The sequence below is a fragment of the Lygodium microphyllum genome, chromosome 2, assembly GCF_053477565.2.
Source record: "Lygodium microphyllum isolate KBCC chromosome 2, Lygodium_microphyllum_v1.1.10, whole genome shotgun sequence".
Classification (NCBI taxonomy): Eukaryota; Viridiplantae; Streptophyta; class Polypodiopsida; order Schizaeales; family Lygodiaceae; genus Lygodium; species Lygodium microphyllum.
In genome coordinates, this window is record NC_141136.1 from 17,222,203 (window position 1) to 17,243,569 (window position 21,367).

Below are 21,367 nucleotides of genomic sequence, written 5' to 3' on the forward strand. Positions count from 1 at the left end.
TACTAAGAGACTTGATATTCTAACACTCCCCCTCAAGCTCAAACCATATGATAAACTCCAAGTAGTTGTTTGAAATATATGAACTTTTCTTTACCAAGAGACTGGTAAATATATATGCTACATGGTCTTTAGTCTTCACATGAACCAAGTCAATTTGCCCTGTAATAACCATTTCTCTGATGAAATGGTAGTGAATCTCAATATGTTTGGACCTAGCATAGTAGACATGATTGCTAGCCAACATAACACTACCGAGGTTATCACAATGCAATCTCACTTTGCTTTCCAGCTGTATTCCCAAGTCTTTTAGCAGTTTCATCAACCAAACTGCTTCACAGGCAGCTCCTCAGTACTCAGCTTCTATACTAGACAATGCAATAGTAGGTTGTTTCTTACTCTGCCAACTAGTCATACTGTTGCCCAATCCAAATGCATAACCACTGGTTGACCTCTTGTCATAGGCACAACTAGCCCAATCAGCATCAGTAAACCCTGTTAAGTCAAGAGATTTTCCATATGCATAAAATAACCCATAATCTATAGTACCCTTTACATATCTCATGATCCTCCTGACTATATCTAAATGTGGTTTGCGAGGCTTCTGCATGAATTGACTAATCAGCCCCATTGCATAACATAAGTCAAGACGGGTAATAGTCAAGTATATCAAGCTGCCCACCATCTATCGATACATGGTCACATTCTCTATGTCATTCCCAACATCAATCTATAGCTTGAAATTCTGATCAAGAGGTGTCTCCATAGGCTTGCATTCAACCATACCATACTTCTGTAACATATCATGAGCATACTGCTTTTGTAGCAGCCATATACGTTGAGGCGTAGAGACTACCTCAATCCCAAGAAAATGCTTCAACTCACCAAGGTCTTTGACTTTGAATTCAACTTCTAAACATGATTTAATTTCAGCAATGCCCTTTTCATAATCTCCAGTGATGATAAGATCATCTACATAAACCACTAGAAACACATATCCATGATATGTATTCTTCGTGAACAAACTATGATATGCATCACCCGATCTAAATCCATGTAGCTATAAATAACTGCTAATCTGAGTATTCCATGCTGTAGGTACTTGTTTCAGTCCATATAAATCCTTTTTCAACTTATATACATGTGTAGGAAAGTCAGGGTAAACATTGCCTTCAGGCTGCTCCATATATACTTCCTCAACCAAATCACCATTCAAGAAAGCTTTCTTGATGTCCATTTTCCATAATTTCCAGCCTTTGCATATTGCCAAAGCAATGACAATTCTGATTGTTGCCATTTTAGCCACCGGACTGAAAGTCTCCTCATAGTCAAGGCCATATTGCTGTGCATACCCTTTTTGTTGAGATGACAAGCTCAACACATGCGGACACTAATAATGGACCGCTTGGTTAGATGGGTCCACACATCTACACTTAGCACGTCTGTGGTCATTATGACTCTCACATGGCCACTGACTCATTACTTATTATATTCAGGTTGTTACACCTATTTACAGCTGGTATAGTTATAGCGCCAGTCAACTAGTATAGTCGTTATGAATTATTTGACTTAGTAGGCAACTTTCCTTTACGTTGTACCTTATCTATACTTTGTGTACATTGAAAAGAGTGTGAAAGAAGAAGAAGAAACCAACAAAAAAACGTTTTGGCCTCCATTTCTCTTCTTATCTCTTGAGTGAGCTTCTCCTTGTGCATTCTGTGTGTGTTTGACGCATCATCTTGAGCAAGTCCCCCCACCACGCGATTCTTGACATGGTATCAGAGCCGCGCCACTGAGGCTAATTTCGAAGGCTGAAGTGAAGGAAAGAAGCAAGGTTTGAGCAAGCAAGCCACGGGTAAGAAGCTCTCCTATCCTTCCACTCTTTCTCTTGGGTAGTGCCTATGGAGGCACCGAAAGCAGGGCAGAGTAAAAAAATCTCAGATTGCAGTGAAATTTGGTATGCGCAAAGAGCGCTGTATATTTTGCAGAAATGTCATTTAGGGCTTGTCCGCAATTATTTTGGGCATCTGAGGCCGTTTCAAGTCCCGTTTTAGAGCCGCAAGGTTGCGGACAGCAGTTTCAGGGTACACTGTGATTTCGGCTATTTTGACCGAAAGTGGGTGCGCAGGTTACAGATTGCGCATCTGTAATTCTTGAGGTGTTTGCAGGAAGCAAACATAAGGTTTATCTGCAAATAGGTTGCAGATTGCATGTATTGTTGAGCAGACAGTGAAAAAGGTTGTTTGGTGTATTGCTGTGCACTACAGGTTGAGGATTGCAGAAGATTTGCTTGTTATTTGGTATTAGTTTTGTGATAATGGCAGAGAACAGTGGAAGCCCCATCATTGAGAAGCTCAACAAGAACAACTATCCTTCATGGAAGTTCCATGTCACGAACTTCCTTATTGGAAAAGGCCTCTATGGGTTTGTTTCAGGTGAAGAAAAGGAGCCGGAGGTGAGTGATCCTCCAACTGCAGAAGAGACAAAGGCACGGAAGGAATGGAATGCAAAGATAAGAAGGTCATGTATTGGCTGTCTGCAGTAATTGACAATAATATGCTGGGGCATATTAGAAATGCGGAGAATTCATATGCAGCTTGGACCATACTTGAAAGTATGTTTTTCGTAAATACAAAGGCACGAAAGATTCAACTCATGCAAGAGTTGAATACATTGAAGAAAGGGAAGATGTCTATCAATGAGTATGCATTGAAGGTAAGAAGCATTGCAGATGCATTGGCATCGATTGATGCAATGCCCAATGATGATGATTTGGTATCGTCTACCTTGGGTGGACTTAACAATGAAAAGGCTTGGAAGTCTTTTATAACTTCAGTATATGTTAGAAAGCCATTTTCAGATTTCGATGAGTTGGTCTCCCTTATGATCACTGAAGAGATCAACATGCAGAGTGAGACATCTGAAAAAAGTGGTGAACAGGTCCAAGCTTTCTACTCCAATTCAGGAAGGGGACGTGGCAGGTTCTCTTCAACAGGCCGTGGTACAGGACGTGGTAGTGACAACCAGCAAAATAGATTGAATCAACAATTTGGCGATATGCAGGTTTCAGGAGGTCGTGGTAACTTTAAAGGTAGGGGGAGCTTTAGAGGAAGAGGTAGATGGCAGAATAGAGGTTCTAACAACTTTGGTATTGTGTGTCACTACTATGGCAAAACATGTCATATTGCAGCCCAATGTTATGCTAAGAAAGATGATATTCGTAATGGTAAGAGGAGCGAGAAAATGAAAAAAAGGAAATAGAAAAAAAAGGCGTAGGATAAAAGAAGGAAAAGGCGCCTTGACTGGTAACCAGACCCTGAAAAATTTAAATGTTCGGGCATGACCCTCAGAAAATCTCAGTGTCGCCCCGAGACAACAAAAGAGTAAAAGGCGCACCATTAAATGTGGAAGCGCTCCCGAATCCTTGTAAAAGAGCACCAGGCTCGCTCCTGTGCAAATTGTACACATTAGTTGGGAATAGGATAAATTAGAATGGTGGGAAATGAGAAATGGGCTTAGGCCAATGGCCGGCCTTGTAAAAAGGGGATGACCACGGGGATTTAGGGTTTTGTATATAAAGCTCAAAAGTGAATGAGAAGCTCATTCTTTTGGTGTGTGGCAAAAGGAGTCTTCATCTTCTTCTATTCTTCTCTCCTTCTTGCTTGTGTGTGCTCTTGAGAGAGGGAGCATGAGAGTGTGAGGGAGTGAGTGTGTGGGAGTGAGGGATCAAGAGGGTGAAGCTCTTCACCATCTCCTCTTCTCTTCTTCTCTTCTCTTCTCTTCTCTTTCCTTGCACGCACGGCTATAGAGGATGGAGCTTGGAGATGGAAGAGGATTGAGGATGCTTGAGCTAGCATCGAGAATTGTGGAGCTACCGAGGTGTGCAAGAGAGGAGGCTACTCGCATTGGCATCAAGGTAAGCTCACTACACTTGTAGGATCGGCGGCGGTTCGGTTAGGTGAGAGATAGCCATTAGAGCTCGCTTGAAACGCTTGAAGCAATAAGCGGTCCGTGGGTCTTGGCGGTTAAACGAAAGCTCCCACATTTTGGTTCCGTTGCTGGGACCAATGGATTCAAGCTTGAGCACTTGTGCGCCTCATATCGAGCACGAAGTAGGGGATTCATCCCCGAAACGGAGCTTGAGATAGGTAGGAAGTTTGGGTGTTTTTGATCTTCAAAACAAGTAAGTATTTTGGGATATTTTGGTTGTTTGATGATTGGAAAACATGGAGAAATTAGTTCAGTTTTTTGCTTTCGATTCTTGTTGCGTTTAGAGTAGGCTAACATTAGGAAATCGCACCCGAGAGGCATAGGGTCTGTTGCTGTAAAACAATCGGGAAAAACAGGTGGAAAATGGAGGAAATGCTCATTTGAATGTGTAGGAATCACAAGGAGAGTGATCGGTAACATCCGGGTAATGTCCATCAGGGGTATAAGTTCTTGGAGGTCAAGGAAATCCTCATTTGTAACTAGTTGAAAGAGAGAGAGAGAGAGAGAGAGAGAGAGAGAGAGAGAGAGAGTGTGTGTGTGTGTGTGTGTGTGTGTGTGTGCGTGTGTGTGAGCTTGGGTGACCCATTTCGATCGATCAGTGCGAGGAGTTACGTTGCTATCGGCGATCCCTAGGTATATAGATCTCTTCCCCATCACTCCAACATCATTCCTGTAGCTTGCAATAATCAATACCTGAAGATTTTTGATGATTTTATGCTTGAAAGTGCATTCGGGTCGGCGGAATTGTACACCCGATCCAGTGTCCGATTCTCAGAATCGGACGTCCGACTCTGAGAATTGAACGCTCGGACAACCGTCCGATTGGACCGTCCTGTCCGATCGAACCACTCGGACCAACACATCCGATTTTGGAAATCGGAGCACTCGAACCACTCGGACCAACCCATCTGATTTTGGAAATCGGACCACTTGGACCATCCTGTCCGATCGAACTCGGACACTTGGACCCACCTTGCCCAATTTGTAGAATCGGACCCACGGATTAGGACACATCAGCATCGGACCCTTGACCCCTGTATGATTTTCGAAAATCGAACACTTGACCCCTGTCCGATTCTGAGAATCGGACATCTCAAAATTGGATAGCTCAAAATCGGACCCACTTGGTCCGATTCTGAGAATCGGATCACTGGTAAATCGGACGTCCGATTCTGAGAATCGGACACACCCTTAGGTTGAAAAAAGAAAACATAAAAAATTGACCCCCGCGATCGACTGGAAGCGCAACCCGCTTCAAGACAACATAGCGAACGCCTTGTAGGTAGTTCCCGACGTAGGAGTCACGACGACCAAGGGACAGGGGGATAGTGCTGGAGCACTCCCCAATGACCTGACGTGTTGAGAAAGAAAATCCAATCATAGGACCTGTGATCAACCCCTGAGTGAACAGCAAGAAGCATCGCAGACCCTAGAATCCGCTAGAACGGTCAGGACTTGAGTGACGAAGCTTATCAGACACGAGACGAGACAAGAGGGCGTAAGCATATAGAGATTGTTTGCCACACTCACATTGAATTCCGCACTTAAAGTACACATAAAAAAGCTGAAAGCCTGATTGACCACAAGTGCACGATAAAGACACACATTGAGTGATCATAAATTGAGGATTGTATTCAATAAGTCAAGGAACTCACTCATATAAAACCACTAAAGGAACCCACCAACAGGAGAGAACCAAGACATAGACAAACCATCAAAGCGCAGAGTAGGACCAAGCAAGGAGCACCAACAACGTGGATCTCTCAAGTCTATTCAACCTGATCGACAGCTTAGTGGAGTGCGAGAACTCGACCATGGTGGAAGAGAGCTCAGACCATCGGTCTAATGAGGAGCTCGATTTGGATGTGTTCCCAGATGCTATTCAGCACTGGTGAGCAGTTACGACGTGCACGTCCGGTATGAGCACCGCAGCAGGACAACGGACGCAATCATCGCAGATCTAGAAGAGGATAGAAGGCTAGCCCACCACAGAGCATAGCCGAGTACAATAGGGATCAGCAGGCTAGGAGCCAAAGGCAAAGCATGGAGCTGCATGAGGTGCAGCGAGTGCTGAACTTAGCTAGTCGAAATCGAACGGACCATGAGAGAGCACTAGAGGGAGACTTGACGTTGAGCGAGCTTCTCATGAAGTGGCTGCTCGATAATACAACAGCAGAGCAGAGCGCCAGCGCACTAGCAACGTCGCTACTCACAGGACTAGGGGCGAACCAAGGCTCAAAGAGCCAGTCCAAAATATCGATTGTTGCCAAGCAACTCGACAAGTACCAATCCCATGACAACCCATACAGCTTTGTTGAGCAGTTTGAGCAAGTCTGTGAGGCCAACGGCCTCATCGACCTAACTCAACGCTAGCAAGCATTTGGGCTTTGCCTAGGAGGAAAGGGTAGGATGTGGTATACAAGCCTAGATGCTGTAGAGCGAGCCAACTTCAATGGCCTCAATAATCTCTTCATCAAGAGATTCGCCGAGCCCGGATACTCCGATAACCTACTAGTACGCTTGATGAACGTCAAGCAGAAAGAGAAGGAGGACATCCGCGACTACGTAACCCACGTGAGGAGTCTCTTCAAGAGAATCCCTCTGGGCGAGCGACCAACTGAAAGAGTAGTTTTGACTGTATTCATCAGTAGCATTCGGGATGAGGAGTTATATAAGGCTTTGGCAGGCAATTCGAGCTTGTAGCGAGACGCAATAGCTAGAGTGTTTGAGGAAGCCATCAGAGTCGATGATCAGTTGAAGAAGAGGAACTCTAGGAGCTCGAATCTAGAGGAGACCAACTTGCGAAGCTCAGAGAGAGCGTTAGCCTCTAATGAGTGATCAATCCCATCATCCCAAGATAAGGGGAAGGCCACCGAGACAGACCAAGGCTTGGCTGATGTCAAGATGGAACTAACCAAGTTGCAAGACATGTTGAGACGACCAACGCGCTCGCACGTCCAATGCGTGTATTGTGGTGAAAACCACTTACCGGCCGAATGTCAAGATCCTAGGTCAATACCTTGTGCTAACTGTGGTAGGTTTGGCCATGACGTCGCGCAATGCAGATTACCAAGAAGACTTCCGTACTCACAACCCTACGGCCAGCCTTACCTAGCAAACAGGCCGTAGCCATTCTTCGGAAGGGGAGCCCCATTGGCTCTTCCCACGCCTAACGATATGAAACCAGCTGTCCCTAGAATGGACATAAACCCTACAGGCATTTCTAGACCGCCTGGTCCTTACGTGACCCATCCATCGAGCGACACTCAAAGCCACTACGTGGAGGAGCCGAATGAGGAAGAGACCTACATATACCCTTACGTCTCACATGACAACGAGGGCAACGTGGTCCTCATGGATTATCGACCCGTGCCGGTGATGGCGTTAGGAAGGGGACGTGGCCTAGGAGGGCAGACACAGGATCTAGTCACCTGTTGGACTTGTGGTCACCCCGGTCATGTCTCATCATGCTACCCTGAAAGAGAGCAACAAAACAGAGACAAGGCTGACCAAAGCTGCGCAGAGTGCGGAATCACCCATCTCTTCGTAGATTGCCCAAAGCGAAAGCCATCCTCTAGCTCAGCCAACGTACCATCTGCCCCATTAGGGCTGTTTGGTGTCGAAAACCTCGATGGGGAGGCCACACCTATCCCATTGCGGGTCATGACCCAAGCCCAAATGAAGCAGACCGACATCTCTCTGTCAGGACCTAGAAATCTTGACGCAACCTCGATAGGGAAGAAAAGCCACAGGCGGAAAAAGAAGAGATCGGATGCTAAAGTCGCACTAAAAATCGAGAGTGCTACGACTCTCCCTGCTGGAAAGAAGGTTTTAGATGTAGAGGTAGAGACTTCAGCCCCTAAGACGGCAAAAAGGGAAGCGCTAAGGTAGGGGAATACTCGCATCCGAAGCGACAGTTAGAGGCCATAGAAAAGGTGAAGGAATGGGTGAAGGAGGCTCAAGAGCATCTCAAGGACACTGAGCCCATCATAGAGGACGAGATCGATGATCTCTCCAGTGTAAGCATGCCAATATCACTGCCTCAACCTAAGTCGGTAGAAGCAATCGTGCCACAAGTAGTGCTGCTAAAACTAAGCCTTGATGCTACAGAGCCGCAGATCAGTTGTGGCCATTGGCCAGGACAATCTAGGTTAGGGGAAGGACGAGTATCCAACGATCTCCTGACCGCACTAGTGACTACCACTGTAACACTTAGCGTAGGAGATATGCTTAGGCAGCATCCTACCCTATGGCACGATCTTAAGCAGTGGGTTGAAGGGTCACGAGAGCAGGTCATGACAGACCTTCAAGACAATGACGTCGAAATGCAAATACCGAGCTTGACGCTGCACTCTATGCCTAAATCCTTGCATGTCAATGCCTTCTGGGAAGGTTTCGAGATGCATGCGGTCTTGCCAGTTTTAGCCCTAGGTGACATAACAAAAAAGGGAATCATAGACACGTGAGCTGGGGTTAGTGTGCTTAGCCACGCAGTGCTTCAGACTTGGGGAAACCCGCCTATCGAAACTACTAGGTTTAATGTCACGTTAGCAAACGGTATGAGAGTGAAGCCATTCGAGGTACTTAAGAATTGGCTAGTGAAGATCACAGGTGTCCAGTTCTCTGTTGACTTTATAGTCATGAAGGGAGTGGACTACAATATCCTATTAGGCCGACCCTGGATGCACAATGCTAGAGTCATCGAAGATTGGGGTAATGGCTTGATCTTCCTTTGCAATAGAACGGATGCCGTAAGAATAGAGATGGACACTTGGAAGACCTCACCAGTCGACCTAGACGCCATCTTTGCTATGCTCAGGGGTAACACTCAGGTCAAGAAGTCTTATGGGCCCTTGACCAAGTATATCCCATGCCCAGAGGATGAGTGGGATTGGATGCACGTTCTCGCTACAATCGACCTGCCATTCTTAGATCATGAGGCGTATGAGCAAGCCATCAAAACGATCGGCAAGTCTAACGAAGCACTCTCTATACCAGTCTGCATGATGGCAGGAAGCCTTCATCTAAAGCCTAAGCCTGTCAGCTTCCAAGTACCATCCAACAAAAGGGAACTCCAGGGGATGCTAGAATACCTAACAAATAAGCTAGTTGGCAATCCAGCTGCAAACTTCAAACCAATCCAGGATCTCTTAAAGGAACCCAAGTGGCAATGGACCAGGGTGCATGATTTAAACCTCATGTATAACTAGGCCCTAGTTCCTGACCAATGACACGAGACATACCAAACCCTAGGAGACGACGAGGAGTCGGATGACAAAGATTTTAGCGACGAATACGAAGACTGCCAATCCTTTAGTGATGAGAGCGAGGGTGAAGTAGATACCATAGAATACGACACTAAAGGACAAGAAATTGAGTAGATACGAGCAGACTCCAAGCTGCAGAAAAGGAAGACCTTTAGGGTAGAGTGAGGAGTCATGCGCATGGAATGTGATCACGCTTGGTTGGAACACGTAGGAGCCATAGACCTTGAGCAAGCAGGCCTAGCCCAGCCAAGAACGGCATCATACTTAGGACTGAATCACCATCTAACTGTGGCCACCAGGGGAGACCTCCTCTTCTAGCGAAGACGAAGGGTTTGACTCTGAATTGACTCTGAATTGAAAGTTAGTTCGGATAGTGATCCAGAGATCCCTAGGTTGCCCATGACCAGACGTACCAAGGGGGACCTACCTGTCCACCTGAGGCGTAGACTGTTAAGGCAGGAAAATGCAAAGCAACCTAGGGATACACGAACAGAAGAACAGCGAAAGCCGCAAGACCTCCCTAAACGCTTCACGAAATTCAAAAAAGGGGATAGGGTAGTAGTTCTGTTAGGTGCCAAACGTCAAGGGCAGATGAGCGAACCAATCGAGGGACCAAGGAGGTAGAATTAGCCCAGGAAGGGGAAACACCCCAACCAGTATTCATTGCTGATGACTTGATTGATGAAGAAGAAATGAGTCTTGTCGCTCTCTTGCGAGAGTATATAGATGTGTTTGCCTGGTCCTTAGAGGAGCTTAAGGGGTAGATTTGAGTGTCGTGACTCACAACATACCCATGATGCCAGACGCAACGCCGGTCAATAGCGACCGTACCCTATGAATCCAAAACACGCTCATGCTGTCAAAGAGGAAATTGACAAGCTGATGAGAGCTAGATTCATTTACAAAATTGAGCACACAGACTGGGTATCGCCCATAGTAATTGTGATGAAGAAGAATGGAAAAATCCGAGTGTGTGTCAATTACAAGAAGGTGAACGCTGCTACGAAGAGGGACAACTATCCATTGCCGTACACCGAGCATATGCTTGAGAGGGTAGCATGCAAGGAAGCCTACAATTTTTTGGACGGCTTCTCAGGGTACAACCAGGTGTAAGTGCATCCTGCGGACAGGCACAAGACCACCTTTGCCACTGAATGGGGCGTCTTTGCATACATAGTCATGCCCTTCGGGTTGACCAATGCCCCTGCCACTTTCCAACGTCTCATGTGCACCATCTTTAAGGACATGCTTTGCAAGGAGTTAGAAGTCTTTGTTGACGATCTATGTGTCCACTCGACCTAGATCGAACACTTAGACAAACTCCGCGCAGTCTTTGAGTGGTGTCGCTTGTATCGTCTCTCCTTGAACTCCTTAAAGTGCTAGTTTTGGGTTAAGCACGGATGTATTTTAGGGCACGTGGTGTCGAAGAACGACATTGCCACTAACTTCTCGAAGGTCAGGGTTATTGTTGACCTTCCACCCCTAATTAACTATAAGGGAGTTCAATGCTTCTTAGGCCATACGGGGTATTATCGGCGGTTTGTACTGAACTATGCGTTGATCGCCAGACCAAGCATGCCAACAAGCATACGAAGAATTGAAAAGGCTCTAACAATAGCATCAATTCTATGAGCCCCAGATTGGACCATTACCTTCCATGTGCACATCGACGCTTCTAAGTTTTCCATGGGGGCAGTGTTGTGCCAACCTGGTGAACACAACTTAGATTATCCAGTGAGCTTTGCTAGCAAACAACTCACTGAGACGGAAATGAACTACTCAACAATAGAAAGGGAGAAGGATTAGCCATGGTGTTCGCTGTGAAGAAATTCCAGCATTATCTTTTGGCCACACCCTTTACCTTCTTCATGGACCATCAAGCCTTGCTCTATCTCGTAAACAAACCTTGCGCTACAGGATGCATAGCTCGATGGCTCCTTCTGCTTCTAGAGTTCGATTTCTCTGTGGTTGTGCGGAAAAGAAAATAGCACTACATGGCTGACCATATGTCACGCATTCCCACGGGGGAAGCCACTGGTGGACAAGGCATCATTGATGAGTTACCCACGCCCATCTATTCCACCTGTCCAGCGAGAGAGATTTATTTAAGGCTGATCTAATGCCATATTGGGCGGACGACATAGTCCAAGTGCTTGAGCATGGACTACTTGAGCGACCAATAGAAAAAGCCCGACTTAGGCACTTGATCCTTAAGATCCAGCCCTTTAGCTGATTGCAGGCCAACTCTATAGGCTGGGGCAAGACGGATTGCTGCGTAGATGCATGTGTGAGCATGAGATGCATGATGTGCTCTCAGAGGTGCACATCGGCATTGTGGGAGGACATTTTAGAGGAGACACGACAGCACGGAAGGTGCTGCAATCTCAACTATGGTGGCCCACGCTTTTCCGCGATGCCATGCGATTCGTCAAGCATTGTGACGAGTGCCAATGGACAAAATTCCCGATTCGCAAGGATCAGATAGAGTTGACCCCAATTATTGCTCGACAACCCTTCGAGAAATGGGGAATCGACTTCATAGGACCCATCAGTCCTGTGGCGCAGTACTCACAAGCCAACTACATCATTGTGGCCACAGATTACCTCACAAAATGGGTAGAGGCAAGAGCCATACGTAAAAATGATGCTAGGATGATTGACAAGTTCTTATGGGAGCAAGTGATTTTGCGATTCGGTTGCCCCATCGAACTGGTCAGTGAGACCAAGGCATGCACTTCATCAATGAAGCGCATCTCTTGTCCACCTTTCTCGTTATCCATTGCAAATCATCGCCATACTACCCTCAGGCGAACGGTCAAGCAGAATCCACGAATAAGATTCTTGTCAATGTCTTGACCAAAGTAGTCTCAGCCTCACGTAGCGACTGGGACAACAAGCTTATGGCAGCTTTGTGGGCTTACCGTACAACTTATAAAACGGCTGTCGGGGTCAAACCCGGTTCTGGCTGACCTATGGAACAGAAGCAATCCTACCTTAGAATTCTTTGTTCCTAGCCTGAGAATAGCCCTTCAAGAACGATGGAAAGGGAAGGAGGCATGGACGCAATGCCTGGTCGAGCTTGAACATCTATCAGAGACCCGTCTTTTAGCCACCCATGCACTTATATGCAAGAAGGCCCGTCGCAAGAGTTAGTTTGACAAGCATGTCAAGAAGCGCGACTTTGAACAGGGTGACTTAGTACTCCTCTACTCCGTTAAGGAACATAAACAGAAAATGAAATTTCAAGGATTGGGACCCTTCAAAGTTTATGCAATCAACCGCACAGGCAATGTCGAACTCGAAACCTTAGACGATGAGGGAATAGGCTTCTTCAATGGCAGTTGTGTCAAGAAGTACTACCCTCTCGCCCATCGAGTCGCTGTTTCCATCGAGTCTGAGACTGTTCCAATGCTTTTTTACGTGTTGCCAAGTGCTACAGATGCAGGGACGGAGTCAATCTGCTGGGGCGAACCTTCAAAAAGCAGACTCACTGCAATGCTGATTATGAGTTGCAGCACATCCACCTAGCAATAGGCAACGTGCACATTGTCACAGCTTTCAGCAAGGGCTGTGCGACATCATCACCGTCCACAAAGCCACCGATAGAAACATCCGTAGGCAAGACTAAGGAGGGGGTAGTGCGCAGCCCGCCACTCCTCGACTTCCATAAACTGCAACCCACAGCAGCCAAAGCTAAGGCCCTACAGCCTCGCCTTCAATGGGTGCCTAAACAGCCGCAACAACCGTCTAGGAGTCGACGCTCCTATCCTCATAAGACCCAGAACTCTAAGCCTAGGAGGCCAAGATGCAATCACAGGAAGTGCCACATGATCCAGCAAAGATGGGTCCCTAAAGCCCTCTTGCATGCACAAGGCTACTACGAGGGAAATACCTGGCTGTGGATCCCTAAGGCCCCCACGGCCAGAGGCACTATTCATACGCCACTCTCAAGCTTGATCAGCCTACGTCCCATAACACCTCAAAACCATAAGCCGCAGTGCTCTCCAGAGCCCCAGCCATCTGACTCATCTACGCTTTGGCCCAAGAGAGTCGCACAGGCCTATCGGCCCAAGCAACAGCCACCGTCAAAGGAGGCATCATCCGACCAAGTCAATCCGACTCCCCAAAGCAAACCTGAATGTTGCAGTCCATTTGTTGTGGCTGACCCCAATCCACCCATATTCCAAACAGCCCAACTGCAGGCTCAAGGAAACTTCCAACCGCCCATCTTCATTGGCAAAAGCTCTTGTTCTGTCAAACCTCGACCACCTGTCGGCCTTACGCCCTCCTATGAACGAAAATCCTTTTTAGCGCTGGCCGCCGACCTCGCTAAGAACACTGGGAATGACGTGGTGGAATGCATTAAACGACTCGATGCCACCTTCGTGTCGCTAGCCCTCAGCTATGACCACTTAGACTTAGGTCTATTAGAAGAACCCTTTGCAATGGAAGTGCGCAATATGCCTTGCTCTTGGGAGACCTTTGAATTCGCATTTGCAAACGCTTCTCGCTTTGTTGCTGAGTTGCTCAACAGTGAGATCTCCAAAAAGCAAGCCATTAAACAACGTCTCATCACATCCTATGATCAGCAAACCACTTCTGCTATCACTGATCAGGAAATCATAGAGTTACCCAAGCTCGTTGATATTGACTCCACGCTTTTGAAGCATTGGTACACTCTTAGGCTGCAATGGGAAGTTGAGGGGTGCCACATAATGACCAATGCTGAGCAGCGTTGCGCAATCAAAACAACAGAGTACGATCCCACTTACGTCGCGCCAACCTTGTATCGAGCATTAACCACTCTTCGTGGCTGACCCATGGAAGAGCACATCAAGGGGCATCCCCACCTTGACCGCCTCTTAACAGAGGAAGACCTCCACATTGCTAGTCGCGTCGATTCTGGCGATCTCCTAACCGATGTTCTAACATACATCATGCGTGTGGGTATCCGTCCATTCGATTTAGACCGTGAAGCTCAGCTAGAGTACAATCCCAACTTCTATGCTTGGCTTCTGCACAAATAGAGCGATGCTCTATATATGCTGAATGCCCTTGTCCTCTCAACCTCCAATCCTGGGACGAATTCTTTTCATTCCAAAGGGGGAGGGGGTAAGGTGGAATTTAAAAAGTGAACCAAGTATGAAATATCAATAAAAGTTGAAGTGCAATGGTAAAATGTAATGGTAAAAGTCTGAAAAGAAAAGTTAAGGCTATACTCAAAATATTTCAGATCAATAAAATTTGCTACGCTTTTCTTCTTTCAGCAAGTTACTTGTCAAAAAGCACTAATAGTGGAAATGGCTGAACTTGCAGGCATCTTTCATGGCAAGCCAGGACAAGGCTGGCAAGCTCCCCTTCTTGGAGGAGGAGCAAGCGAAGTACGGGCTCATAGTGGAGACTAGAGCCTTTAACCAGTTGAAGCTCCGTCACATCTTCAACCTTGAAGATGTGGCCATCGAAGAGCCGGCACTGTGCCAGATTATAAACTAGTGCCATCTGCTGCAGAAATACCTAGAAGTAGTGGGCCAGAGGGTGGACTAACCCCAGTGGGCCGACTTTTTGCGCACCTTACAGAAACATAGGCACCATCACGGTGCGCGAGAATGAAGCCACCCGACAAGTACAGATTGAGCTGACCCCGGAATTGGTGGAGAGGGCACTGGGGCTGCCAAATAAAGTGGAAAGAAAGCCGAAGAGGGACGTCTATGCCATGTTGGGAATGGACAAGGTGAAGGTCCATACCAACGATGGGATTAGCTTGGTAGACATCCCAAAACCAGATATCCAGCTGCAAGCAAAAATGGTGCACACTTTGTTCTCGAGCCACAGGTACAACACCATAATGAGCCGGATCAACATGTCTCTGCTCAAAAGCATTACGGCACAATCACTGGACGAGGTAAACCTGAACAGGTTTGTGAGGAGAACCATAGAGGCTTCAGCTAAGGCTCTAGCAATGGGAGAAAGAGCCGCTGGAGGAGAATCCCCATCGTCCAGGTAAAAACGCAAGGCATCATCCTCCAAGGCCTCAACCATAGGGTTTGGAGGCATCCTTACTGCCATATCCAAGAATCAGATGAAACAGAGACTGGCAAAGACGAAGAGGGAGAGTCCCAGAGTAGCCCACAGAGGCACACAGAACAAAGAACGAAAGCCCTGCATGGAAAGAGGGAAGAAGAGCGCAAGAAAAAAGAAAAAGAAGATCTAGAGAGGGCTCGGAGGGAGTCGCTCAGGGATGAGGAGGAGAGAAAAAAGGAGCAGGAGGAGGCAAGATTAGCTGAGATGGAATCAAAGAAGGCAAAAGAGGAGAGGAAGAAGACTGAAGAGGAGTTGAGAAGAAAGGAAGAGGAAGAAATAGCATTGGCCACCCATCGCTCCATTGAGGAGCAGCATAAAAGAGATGAGGAGGGCGCAAAGAGCCCACGTAGGACAGAAGCACCTAGTTCTAGTACTAGTGTGCCAGAAATCACACCCCCGCCCCCAGCAAAAGGAAAAGGCAAAGAACTAATGGTGCCAATTCCCCCTCTCTTTGTACCTACCACACCAGCCACTCTCATCACGACAACGCCCACTACTATCGCCATCCAGACTCCACTCCCAAGGTCGATCATAGCAATGTCTTGGAGTGGGTGCAGTTTTTGGTTGACAAGCAGATGGGTCAAGGAGGAGGAGAGGTCACGCCCTCTGCACCCAGAACTAAGAGACCTATAGCTGCTGATGTAGAGTCGCAAAGGGACCCAAAGAGACAAAAAATAGAAACTTCCATCACCTCCGTCCCCACAACAGGCATGCCAGCACAAGAATATGATGAATACGTGAAGCAGCTGCTAACTCAGCTGGAAAAGGCGAAGGAAGAGAAGAAAGCAGCGGCTGCTGAGCTGGATACTGAGAAAGAGGCTAGAGCTGCCTTCCAGCTGGAAACAACGAGGTAGCTAGCAACAGCTCAGAGAGAACTACATGAGCTGAAAGGGCAGCTCCAGGAAAAGGAGGATGCGGAAGCCAAGTATGAGACCAAGGCCAGTGAAGACGCCGAGGTCATGGCATTTTTAAGACAGCGAAATGATGAACTTATAGGATTTGGTGAGGATCTGCAGGTCCAGGGGGAGAAGATCCATAAGGCTGTGAATGACCTGGAGGTGGTAGGAGAAGAGAGGGCTCGTAGGTATGAGCAAGAGATAGAAAAGTTAAAAGAGGAGCTGAGTGCGGAGCAAGAGAAACAGGTACAACTGAAGAAGGACATGTAAGACCAAGAGCAGCGACTGACAGTGCTCGCTCAAAGGCAAGGTGAGAGTCTGGAGGATATGAGAAAGAGGGCCGAGGAGTGGGCCACTCACAATGAAAGGCGGGTGAAGACTAGCCCAACACCTAGGGCAGCTGGAGAAAGATAAACTGACGGCGAAAAGCAAGGCAGGTGCCATCTTCATGAGCTTCAATGCTCAACAACGTGCCTTCATGACCACCCTGCTGGACGTAAGAGTGCCAGAAGGCAACGAGACAATGGAAACAGTCTGCAAGAAACTAGGCATGGCACGCAGAGCACTAAAAGCAGGACTACAGCTGCGGGCTCAAATGACAAGAGCCAGCCCAAGCCTGGAAGAACAACGAAATTCACTACTAGAGGCAGGGCTATGTCCCCAGGAGATAGACTTGTTGGGCTTCACAGCAGAGGCAGTGCAGCAAGAGCAACGACAAGAGGGGGATAAGACCGACTTCAATTTCGAAATGGGGCCTCAAGAGGAGGAGTTGGTCCATCCACCTCCTTCGCCACCACCAGAAGACCAGCCGCCCCCATTGACCCATCCGCAGATAGAACAGCTGTGGGAGCTTTCGCTCAACCGCCAAGACCCACGGACCGCTTATTGTTTCAAGCGTTCCAAGGAGTTCTAATGGCTATCTCTCACCTAGTCGAGGCGTCGTCGATCCTACGAGTGTAGTGAGCTTATCTTGATGCTTGATTGAGTACCCTCCTCTCTCTTGCACTCCGGTAGCTCCACCATTCTTGATGCTAGCTCAAGCATCCTCAAGCCTCCTCCATCTCCAAGCTCCATCCTCCATAGTCGCGCGCGCAAGAGAAGAGAAGAGAAGAGAAGAGAAGAGAAGAGAAGAGAAGAGAAGAGAAGAGAAGAGAAGAAGGGAAGAGGAGATGGTGAAGAGCTTCACCCTCTTGATCCCTCACTCTCACACACTCACTCCCTCACACTCTCACACTCCCTCTCTCAAGAGCACACACAAGCAAGAAGGAGAGAAGAAGAGAGGAAGAAGAAGACTCTTTTTGCCACACACCAAAGAATGAGCTTCTCATTCACTTTTCAACTTTATATACAAAGCCCTAAATCCTTTTTGGGCGGTCATCCCCTTTTCCCTTTTTTACATGGCCGACCGTAGCCTAGGCCCTTTTTCCCATTTCCCACCATTCTAATTATCCTATTCCCAACTAATGTGTACACTTTGCACAGGAGTGAGTCTGGCACTCTTTTACAAAGATTCGGGGGCGCTCCCACATTTTAATGGTGCGCCTTTTTACTCTTTTGTTGTCTCGGGGCGACACCGAGGCTTTTTGAGGGTTGTGCCTGAACATTTAAGTTTTTCAGGGACTGGTTACCGGTCAAGGCGCCTTTTTCTGCTTTTATCATGCACCTTTTTTGCTATTTTCTTTTTTTTTTCTCCATTTTCCGCTCCTTTGTGCTGCGGGAAACACGGTAACATTACCCCCCTCCTAGCCAAGTGCCAGTCCCATGGCACTGGGGTGGGATGTAGTGGCTAGTTAGGTCGGCTGCTAGGTAGGTGGATGACACTGCTTTCAAGGTGGTTGGGTGAATGTCAGGTGATGGAGTTTAAGGACAATGACCAGGAGAGATTCCGGCATGATTTAGGCTCCATGAAGATACTCGGCATCTTTCACACTGTTGTGGTGCCCGTTATGTAGCCGGTCGTCCCTCGAGTATCAGAAACGCTTGAAGCAATAAGCAATCCCTTAGGAGGATGGCATTGGAGGGATTTATTTTGGAGAAGCCCCCCCGACTCCGTTTTGACAAAGATATAGTTTGTCTTCGTATTGAAAATCTGTGTCGTTGATTTGAAGATCTTTGTCTTTGAGTTGAAGATCTTTGTCTTTGAGTTGAAGGTCTTCAATATGGCATTGAAGATCTTCAACCCTGCATTGAAATTCTTCAAGCTAGTGGAATCAATAAGCGATCTGTAGATCTTGAGACATTGGGCATGCATCTTTGGAAGATGAGGTTCCAAGATCTATGCCAATGGCAGATCTATCTTGACTTGGTTCAATCAAGGTAGCCATGAGCAGGCAGATGGTTGGATGCCTGCATATGGAAAGAAGTTTTGGTCATTAAAGGATGCCGTGGGTGGTCCTCTTCCGCGGAGTAGCCATTTCTTGAAACTCGAACATAACCTGCAAGAAAAGTTGTGCCCTCCCTAAGGGGTGTGTCTGTCTCGTCGTGTAGTGTGTGGTGCCCGTGGCAGTGGAACTGGGAGATGGGTCTAACCTTGGGCAAGCCCTTGGTAACGTCCCACACTTGAGGACCTAGTTCGTGCGTCGTTGGAGATGCAGTGCAAGTCTTAGGGTGACAGGTCTGAAAGTCCTGCCCTTAATGTGCCCTAAGTGTGAAGTGGGGAGGGGGCTAGGGAAAACCCTAGGTGCAGTGACGGTGGTGCATTTCTCTTTTTTTTTTGTGGAAATGAAAACCAGGCCTAATTGTCTTCATCGGAATGAGGAGGAGAAGGGGGTCAGATAGATTTGCTAAAAAACTGGCGATTTTGCATGTAATCTTTCAGATTCATGCGGACATGAAGAGAAGTGGTGGAGAGGAAGGGGTGATTGCACCTAGTGAATTGGCTGTTGTTCATATCTTCTAGGAGGGCTAGGCAAAAAGAGGGAAGGAGACTAGCCCTCATCATGAGACGAGCCATGGTGCAGTTGTCTATAGCGTTATGATCAAAGAATAGGGGAGGCAGGATGTGCTCTTGTGGAGTCGAGTCCTACTTCAGAAGTAGCCTAAGTAACCTAAGATAATTACAAGTTGTAACAAAAGCGGGGTCAGGACATGAGGAGAAATCCGCCAGAAAGCGCATCATAGGCTCATCTAGGCTTTCGGCGGTAAAAAGAAGGGCATGCTCAAAGGATACTATAGTGGAGTTATAAATAATGGGGAAGTCATACCGCCCGTGGAGGGTGGCATCAAAATCTACCCCTACCCTTCGAGGGTACGCCATGTAGGTAGGGTTGTTCCGTTCGAATGGCAGGGTGTTACAAAATGCCATCCAAGCGAGCATGCTGATGTCGCATACTCGCCTCCTCCACAGGGGTTGGCTTTTGTAACCCTGTACAGAGTGTGGGACATCAAAAACTTTATTTTACCAGTAGTCGGCCGCTTTTGTGCCCCAAGAGGTCGGGGTCTTTTCCCGCTCTTCCAGCCATTTTTGCCCCAACCGGCCACACTGATCGCGATTACCTCATCCATCATCTTGAGCGGAAGGACCCTCCATAGACTGTTGGGTAGGAGAAAACTAAAGGGGAATGGATCCTTTCCTAGTTCCTGTATCTCCCACAACACCAGTTCTGCATGGAATCCTGCATGAAGATCATCAGGGCACAGTGGGAGAGGTGCGGATGGTAGCACGGCTGGCTTGGCTCTCAGTTTTTTTCTGGCTTCCTCCACCAGCTTTTTGCATCTTTCCCTAGAGGTGGCTTTTCTTTCTGCAGACCGGTCCTCTTGTGGCGGCTCTTGAGACTGCGATGAGGGGGGTTGTGGGACAACATCCTCCCTGAATCGATTCATATCGATTTCCAATTCTGCTTCTTCCCCCTACCGTTCTGTGTGTGCTGCTTCTTCCTCGAATCTGAGGGTGTCAATCTCCTAGGGGGTTAGGCCGGCCAGCATTAGGTATTTTTGTTGCTCATTCAAGCTCAGCCTAACCTCCGCAGGTAATGGTGGCATCTACAATCCAGCGTGTAGGGCTCTTCGTGCCATGCCGAGCTTTCTTTGCATCACCTCCAATGGCTCTCCTTGCACTGCGTGGGTGGCGTCGAGGAAGGCCTTCTGTTGAGTGCTGAAGGCCACTTGGGCTACCTCTGCCTTGCTCTCTACGAAGATTTTCTCCTTTTCTGCTAGAGCAAGGCGCCACGCCAGTGTCTTCACCCACTTTTCGTTGTGCGCATCCCACTTCTTTGCTCTTTTGTCCATCACTTCCAAGCCCTCTCCTTGTTTTAGGATTAGCATCATAAGTTTCTGCTCATAGTCTTCCAATTCCTTGACTAGCCTCTCTTGTTCTTCTCTCTCAGAGGTCAGCTGGTCTGTCAGGCGCTCGAGTTCCTCCTGCTGTTTCTCCATGCCTCGTTTTCTTTCTTCGTCCTTGGCATTCAGCTCCACCACGAGTGTATCAATCTGAGCAGATTTCGCAGCAAGCTCCTGGTATTGCACTATTAGGAGCTTGTTCTCTCTTTGCATTTTTACTAACTCCTGTGTCTCGTTTTCGAGCAGCTGCCTCCAGTGTTCCTCCCTCTCATCCCTAGCCTTCATTTCTTGTCTGAGCTCTGCAATCTCCCGCTGCTGCAAGGCTATCATTCTTGTTTTATCCAGTTAAAAGGTGGCCACTGATTCCTTCTCGGCTGCCAACTCAGCCACGGCTATCTTGCGTTCCTCCTTAGCTTTCTCCAATTGGGAGAGCAGCTCGGCGACGTATTCGTCGTAATTAGCCGATGGCGTCATCGTTGTGTGGATGGGTGAGGTTGAGGCTTCGACTTTTTGCTTTTTGGGCTCTTGCCTGGACTCCGCATTCGTAGCTGGCCTCTTTTGTCCTGTGGCCGTGGTCTCTGTGCTCTGTCTCCCTGGCCCATCTCTTTGTTGATGAAATACTGCATCCACGCCACGAAGTTTGACACGTCTGCACTGGTCGGGATGCTGGGGGTGATGGTGGTGAGTTCAACGGAAGGCACCAGGAGGGTAGGAATCGGATGGAGCAGGGCCTTGTCCTTGCCCTCAGGGACTGGAGGTGGCACAAACTCTGGCACCTGCGTGCTAGACCTTGGCCCCTCTTCTCTACGTAGGCTCAGGCTCCTCAGTTCATCTGCTCGGCTCAGGCTCCTCAGTTCA

At 47.7% G+C, this 21,367-nt stretch overlaps 1 protein-coding gene across 1 annotated transcript in view; it reads right to left on the reverse strand.

Annotated features, from left to right (window-relative positions):
* Positions 1-15,841, reverse strand: part of LOC148039518 (uncharacterized) — a 48,042-nt gene extending 32,201 nt beyond the window's left edge. Inside the window, exons 1-2 of the mRNA XM_087690341.1 lie at positions 15,802-15,841; positions 15,163-15,313 (exon numbers count right to left, since the gene is read on the reverse strand). Coding sequence (XP_087546467.1) covers positions 15,163-15,313; positions 15,802-15,841 — 191 coding nt within the window. The remainder of the gene's footprint in view (positions 1-15,162; positions 15,314-15,801) is intronic.
* Positions 15,842-21,367: the final 5,526 nt, after the last annotated feature.